We start from the raw sequence: 7,500 nt of genomic DNA on the forward strand, positions 1-7,500 counted from the left end.
AAGTGATAGATTGGTCCACAGATTGGAAGGATGCACTGTATTTGTGTGTGTGTGTGTGTGTGTGTGTGTGTGTGTGTGTGTGTAGTTGTACTAGCCAGGCTTCTAAATGGCTACTTTTCAGCTCAATTGATCTCACTCGGCTGGAGATTCCCAAGGGTCAGTGGCTGGCAGAGCTGACAGTGGGAGGGTGTGTGTGTGTGTGTGTGTGTGTGTGTGTGTGTGTGTGTGTGCAAGCACGTGTAAGTGTGTGTGTGTGTGTGTGTGTGTGTGTGTGTGTGTGTACTGTGTAGGTCCATTAACTGTTCTCTTCACTGAGACGTTTGTTTTCCATCCGTGTCCAGTATCCATCAGCACCCGCTCAAACTCACACACACACACACACACTCACACACACACACACACACACACACACACACACACACACACACACACACACACACACACTTACACGCATAGCCAGAGGTCCCCCAGTGGGATCAGCCACATACCTAAGGCTGGCTGGGGGAGGGGTGGAGGGGAGCTGACACAGCTGTGGGGAACAGGACCTGTGGCTCTGTGCAACACACACACACACACACACACACACACACACACACACACTCACACATACACGCCGCATATGGAGCATCCACTCTTTCAGTACATCACTACATCAGGGGTCCCCGACCTTTGGTCCTCCGAGAACTGCTTTGACCAAACGAACATGGCCCAGAGTCACTAATGTTTTATAGTCGCATGTATTCACATTCACGCTGATCTCCACCCAAAACAGCTGAGTAGACGTCATCTGAGTTTTAAGACTCATTTATGAGCTGCCCGTTGGAGACAGGCAGCATTGCATACTGCATTACATAGTGCACAACTGTGTGGTGGTGATATGCTAGTGCACTTAGTGGTGACTTACAGTAATGAACGCTCTGAACACAGGGCTAGAATAGAATCATAGAGGATGCAGGTTAGAATCACAGCTGCACCTACCTAGGTTCAGTTCACACTTAGCCAATACTGATCATGATCATTGCTATGGATTCTGTTCATGTCATTTATAGTGAAGGAAATTCGGAGCATATGATTGTAACTTTTCCTATTTCCAGCTTTGCTGGGTTACCTGATGTCTGTTCTAGCTATGGGTACCATTTATGCTTACAGTATTAAAGCATCATATGTCCCAATGTGTTTTCAGTGGCTATGGAATTAATCAATATCAATTCAAACATGTCACCCAGGCTTGTGTTAACTTATGCACTGGTCTTATTAGTTGGTGAAATGTTGGTGAAATGTTGAAATTTGTATTGTCTCGCCTCATGTTTACAGCAGCAGTGCTTCTGCCACTGTCAGATGATTCCAGAGCATGGGTTTGTGGATTCTGTTCTTGGTTATGGCTAGATAAGACTGAAGTTGGGTGGATGTGGACATACTCAAGGTTTATGGCTGTGGTCATGCTAACAGTTGCAATTATGGTTTGGTTTTAGGGTTAGGATTAGATACCAGGATTAGTGGTTAGCGTTATCATTCTGCTCAGAAGGACAGAATACGATATCAATGTCTAAAAGGGAATCAAGGGTTTTGTCTTCAGAATTCTGGCAGAACTGTGTTAGCAGCTCTTTGGTGTGCAATCACTCTGTATACTCCAGACAGGACAGTTTTAGGGTTACTTGACAATTTAGAAGTTTGTTCATATCTGTAGGTTGATAATAAATAGCATTTAAATCCATGCTTTCAGTTAGGTGTAGTGGCAAGGAGCTGCACTCTGAGTATAAGGGTGATGTTATGGATGCTATTGATCCAAAGAAAACACTTCAGGAAACTGTACTGTCAACTTTAGGAAACTGTACCGTCAACTGTACCGTCAAGACGACATCACACTTTGGATCAGTGTCAGAGTCAGGGTCATGTTGTCATCTCACTTCAATTCAATTCACTTCAATTCAGTTCACTTCACTTGTGAGTCACACTGTCAATTCAATTGGTTTGAGTTCAATTCAATTGTGGGTCAGATGGCGTGGAGGACTACACTAGCTGAGGGTCGAGTCCATGTCATCGCGAGCTCCTGTGCCGGGCCGGGGGGAGCGCTGCGGGCTGTTGTTGCCGAGGCCGCTGCAGTTGTGAAGACCACAGTGAGGAACCGCACCGCCGCCTCCCGGTCGGGCCCCCGGGGACAGGATCAGGAGTTGGGTTCGGAGGCTGGCTCAAAGATCACCCGCAGCGGCAGGAAGGAGGAAGTCGCGGTCAGAGGAGAACGGAAAGATTAGGACTATCTCTGTAATCTCTCTCTCTCTCTCTCTCTCTCTCTCTCTCTCTCTCTCTCTCTCTCTCCGCTCAGAACACTGTATTGGAGCTTAACACACTGTGTTGGAGAACAGGCCACTGCTGTGTTGGCGCATTTGCATGGGAATGCCCTGCGTGCCTGTTGGTTATGAGTTTGATTTTTTCGTGTGTTATGGAGTTCCTCTTGACGCCGCTACACAAACAGAGCTAACCTTTAGTGCACTCGCAGCAGACCACAGACAGCGTTTGCGTTACACACCCGTCAGAGATGGAGCGAGAGAGAGAAGGTTCTGGAAGGAATGAAAGAGCGGTGGTCTGTCTTTCTTTCAGGGAACGATCCGGAATGCGATCGGGACCAGGGGCCTTGATCGGAGTGATTTCTCCCCACAATAGCCCCCATTTAATCAGCCTTAATCAACATTCGGCCGGATCTTGCGGCGGAAAAATCTCGGAATCGAACAGCAATTTAGCGTGGCTTCCCTCTCTCCTCTCCGCTGCTCTTTCTCTCTCTCTCTCTGTGTTTCTCTCTCTCTCTCCCTCCCTCTCTGGCTGCTCGAACCCCATCATCACACATTCCTGCAGAGTCCGCAGGCCGGAGCCCAAGTTCAGGCACGAACCCTGGAGACGATGGAACATTCACACATAACCACACACACACACACACACACACACACACACACACTAACACACACACAGTAACACACACACTTACACATACAGACGTATATACAATCATTAAAGCCACCATGACCTAGTTCTGTGTTTGGCAAGGTGACCAAGCTCACTCACTCAACCCCCTAAGCCCCCCCACCCATGACTTTATGGATGAAACAGTGGAAGAGCTCCATGAGTCCTACTGCACGTCTGCGGCATTCGCACACTTCTGCAACACTGTATCATTCATCAGATGCACTTTGCGTTAAAAAAGGAGTATTTGGCAAATGTAATGTAATGGTTGACTTCAAGGAGAAGGACTGTGTGGTCCTCCGTAGTCATGCTGATGTTGAACATTCTACCGAATATCGGTGGCGTGTGGAGAAGCAGAGATCATGGAGTCCAAATCTGCCTATGAATGCATTCGTTGCTTTAATGTAATGTAACTCAGCCATGGAAGGCTTAAAGGCCTTTGCTCAGTTGTCAGAGTGCAGTGATTCATGTTCTTTGGGAGTCTGATGATATCCCGATAATATCCTTGAATATGCTATGGTCACACACCCTGTTTATGCGGGAACACACACACATTCACACACACACGCACACACACACACATGCACACTCTCACACACACATGCACACACTCATACGGTCTGTTTTCATACAGACACACACACACACACACACACACACTTTTCAGGCGCATCCATCTTGTGTTGTAGAGACACTGCAGCACTGTGTGTTGTGAGTGTAGCAGCAGTAGCCCAGTGCAGGATAAGATGCGAGTGGGGTGTTCTAATTGAGCCTGGAAGCCGGCCGAATGGATTTGCTGGCCCATGCAGAGGAATTGTCATGGTGCACGAGTGACTGACAGGATGGGCTGCTGGCAAAGAGGCTTTGTCTGCCACGGCTGGAGCTGCTACTTACACACACACACACACACACACACACACACACACACACACACACACACACACACACACACACACACACACACACACACACACACACACACACACACACACACACACACACACACACACACACACACACACACACACACGCGCGCGCACGCGCGTATGCACACATCCATGCTGTTTTAAGAATCACACATTTACAGTTAGGGTTGGGTACCGACACTCGGTACAAGTACGTACTCGGGGCGAACATCAACGGTAGTAACCATCCCGAAATACAATGTGAATTTCGGTGCCTCATTTCGGTGCCTCATTAAATATGCAGCTGCTTAATCGCGCTCACTGGTGTTCACTCTTAAAACGGCAGCGTCAGTGCACAGTCTGCACACACCACTGAAGGCTGTTTTCTACTGACAGCTAACCTGGTGTTGTTGAACAGGTGCAGCCTTCGAAAGTCTTTGAACCGTGGTGTGCTAGTGAACCTGCCCGCATTTCCACCAGTTCGGAACCGAACCAAGGATGCATCATCAACAATGGGTGTTGCTTGCAAAAGCAAGCGTTAATGAGATGCATAAACGAGAGAATGATATGATCAGTTGTCCCATAAAAACGGCAGAAATTAGCTGTTTAAAATGCTAGTCAACGTCTGCAGTGCAATGCTAGTTGAATCGTTTTGTTTACTCTGGCAACAGTTGATATGGACGGAAAACTCATGCTTTTAGCAGAGACGTTTCTTAGGCAGACTTTTACTGTCTATGGGTAAAAGTCATCGGTAAAATTAATAAAGCCTACATGTATATTTACATAGCCTACAAGTGTAGTGATACACGATTAAACGCAGAAGGGGATCATCCATGTATTGCTGTTTAACTGGTAGCCTAACGATAGATTGCGAAGTTGATGAGAATGCATGCATTCCGGTTAGTAAAACGTGGAAGTTAGACGTATTTTTCTCTGTAAGACGGCATTGAGTAGCCTATAGCCGGTTGCCAAAAAAGTAACGATAGATAAATGCGATGTTTATGAGAAATGAATGCATTACATGTAACATGACCTGTTTAAAAATACATTAAACATTGGGTTATTTATTTTGAATTGAATTGAATTGAATTGAATACTTAATGTCATTGCACAGAATACAACGAAATTGGAAGAATATAGGGCTAATAATTAAAGACATTGCAGACACACAATCACTCATCCCCATTCTTCTGTCCACCCCATAGTAGGGTGAGGGACCCACACAAAACATATAGCCTACCCTCCCATTACATGTAGGCCTACTATGCTACAATTCAACACATTCATCTGGAATACCAGATTAGGTAGAATGAAGAAAAAAGTGCAAAGTTGCAAACAGTCAAGTCTTTCATGTTTTGTGGTTTTCAAGGTAGGCTACTGCTTAATATGCTGTTGGTCAAATTTCACCTAGGCCTTAGGCTATAATATGTGTAATAATATGTGATTTTTTTGTTTTATTATTTGTATAGGCCTATTATGAAAGCTTTTATCTTAAAATATTGTTGGTTGGTTCTTGAAAAAAAATCATCATAAAAACTTGTTTTCTTTTTTTTTTTTTTAAGTACCGATTTAATTACCGTTTAGGAACCGGCACCGTTTTGAAAGTATCGATTTGGCACCGGTATCGAAATATACCCTTTCAATACCCAACCCTATTTACAGTACACATACACACATGCACGCTGCTTACAGACACTTGCACACCCACACATACACATACCCTGGTCTCATAGGAATATCACACACACACACACACACACACACACACACACACACACAATCCTCTCATTGGCAGATGACTCACACGCACACACACCCTGCTCTCATAGACACTTGAGCATATGCACACACGTCACGCGCACACACACACACACACACACACACACACACACACACACACACACACACACACACACACACACACACACACACATACTGGGCTTAGGGCTGCGTAGCCAATTGCACTGTGTGGGGAAGTGCAAACTGTGGATGAAGCCAATAAACTGACATTGTTTTCGCATGAGATGGGCCAGACGCGAGTCCAATAACTAGCAGGCTCGCCATAACACCCTCTCCCTGTTAAGACAAACACCGCTATGGTACGTTGAATTATAATATTATATGAAATCAAACGGTCAAATGGTTTGCCAAAGGTTCTTAAAAAACATTTTTTTTCCAACTTTCTGAGACTAGCTCATCTCTGGCCCATAGCTGTGTTATTATGATCATTAATGTGACAAATGAGGACTTTCTTTCTTTCTTTCTTTTCTCTTCCTTGTCCTCGTCCTCCTCCTCCTCCTCCTCCTCCCTCCTTTCCTCTCCATTTGCAGACCCACACATCAAAGTGAGCGGGAAGCGGGACAACGTGAAGGAGGCCAAGGAGCGGATCATGTCTGTTCTGGACACTAAGGTCAGCCCCGTGCACAGCACTCACCATACAGTACATACTGTACACACACCCGACTGCGTGCCACCTCAGAGATCTAGTGTTCTTATTCACTAGCCTCTCCTCAGCCCAAGCTTGCTTTTGCCTCTCTGGTGAGTGTGCTGCTGGTCTCCTCCTAAAGCCCCAGCACTGATGTCTGGAGCTCCTGCACACCGTATGTTGTGAAACAGCAGCACGTTCTTCATAAGGGTCCTTGTGTGTTTATACCAGTGATTCCATTATGTAACATAGCATAAATATTGCATTTTGTTTCATAGTTTATTACACTGTAACAAGGGCTTGTGTTGCCCATGATGTGGGCTTCACCTTAGATATCTATGGGCTTCACCCTCCCCCAAAGTACAAACAGGACTATCTCACTGCAGGACCCTAGTCCAGACACAGAGGCCCTCTGAAGAGTCCAGAAGTGTCTCCTCCACTGCCCGTCAGGAAGTGAACTTTGCACTGTCGGGGTCAAGGGTCGGGGCAGGAGCCAGGGACACATAAATGATATTGCAGATGGCGTGCATCCCATTCATTTTGAATTTTTGGATGTATGCACCAGTTATATACTATAACCTCGACAGGACTTATATACTATGCCAAATGAAAAAGAACTCAATTTCATCAAGGTATTCTTACTATGGCAGGAATGTGAAAGAAGCTTAAGCAATGTATGCACAGTGTATGAGTTAACTCCCACAACCATTTCTTCAAATTCCATGTTACCAAATCCCACATGCCTAACAGCCCCTGACTACTATGCATGCTATACAATTAGGATCACAGTGCTACTGAAGCAGTCTGTACATGCTATGCACACATTACCGAAAAAGAGATTGGCCAATTATAAATAATGATGAATGTGCAGAAAACAGACAGTGAGTAAAAATGAACAATTATCTGACTTTTCCAGGTCACTTATCTCTAAATGCATGTACTGTATGTGGGTTTTGACATTTGAATGACTGTTAAGTCAGTCAGAGGCTCTCCCAAAGTAAAGAATTACATATAAAATACTGTATTTCAAAATGTTTGGTGTGATACTGAAAGTTCTATGTGTGTTTGACTTGATGACTGTATCTTTCTGAGGGCTTCATGTTGTATTAGCCGGTTGCGTAACTCCACACTGTCGGAGCCCCCCCATAGCCAGTGTCTGACATAACAACCGCATGCCGTTCCTCTGTCTCACAGCAGCGAATCGTTATGTGTGGT

The 7,500-nt window shown here is 45.4% G+C and overlaps 1 protein-coding gene across 2 annotated transcripts in view; it reads left to right on the forward strand.

Annotated features, from left to right (window-relative positions):
- Window positions 1-7,500, forward strand: part of LOC134070338 (protein bicaudal C homolog 1-like) — a 78,476-nt gene that overhangs the window by 34,934 nt on the left and 36,042 nt on the right. For both annotated transcript variants that reach the window (XM_062526655.1, XM_062526656.1), the window contains exon 4: window positions 6,191-6,270. In XM_062526655.1, coding sequence (XP_062382639.1) covers window positions 6,191-6,270 — 80 coding nt within the window. The remainder of the gene's footprint in view (window positions 1-6,190; window positions 6,271-7,500) is intronic.

This window comes from Sardina pilchardus, chromosome 22 (assembly GCF_963854185.1).
Source record: "Sardina pilchardus chromosome 22, fSarPil1.1, whole genome shotgun sequence".
Taxonomy (NCBI): domain Eukaryota; kingdom Metazoa; phylum Chordata; class Actinopteri; order Clupeiformes; family Clupeidae; genus Sardina; species Sardina pilchardus.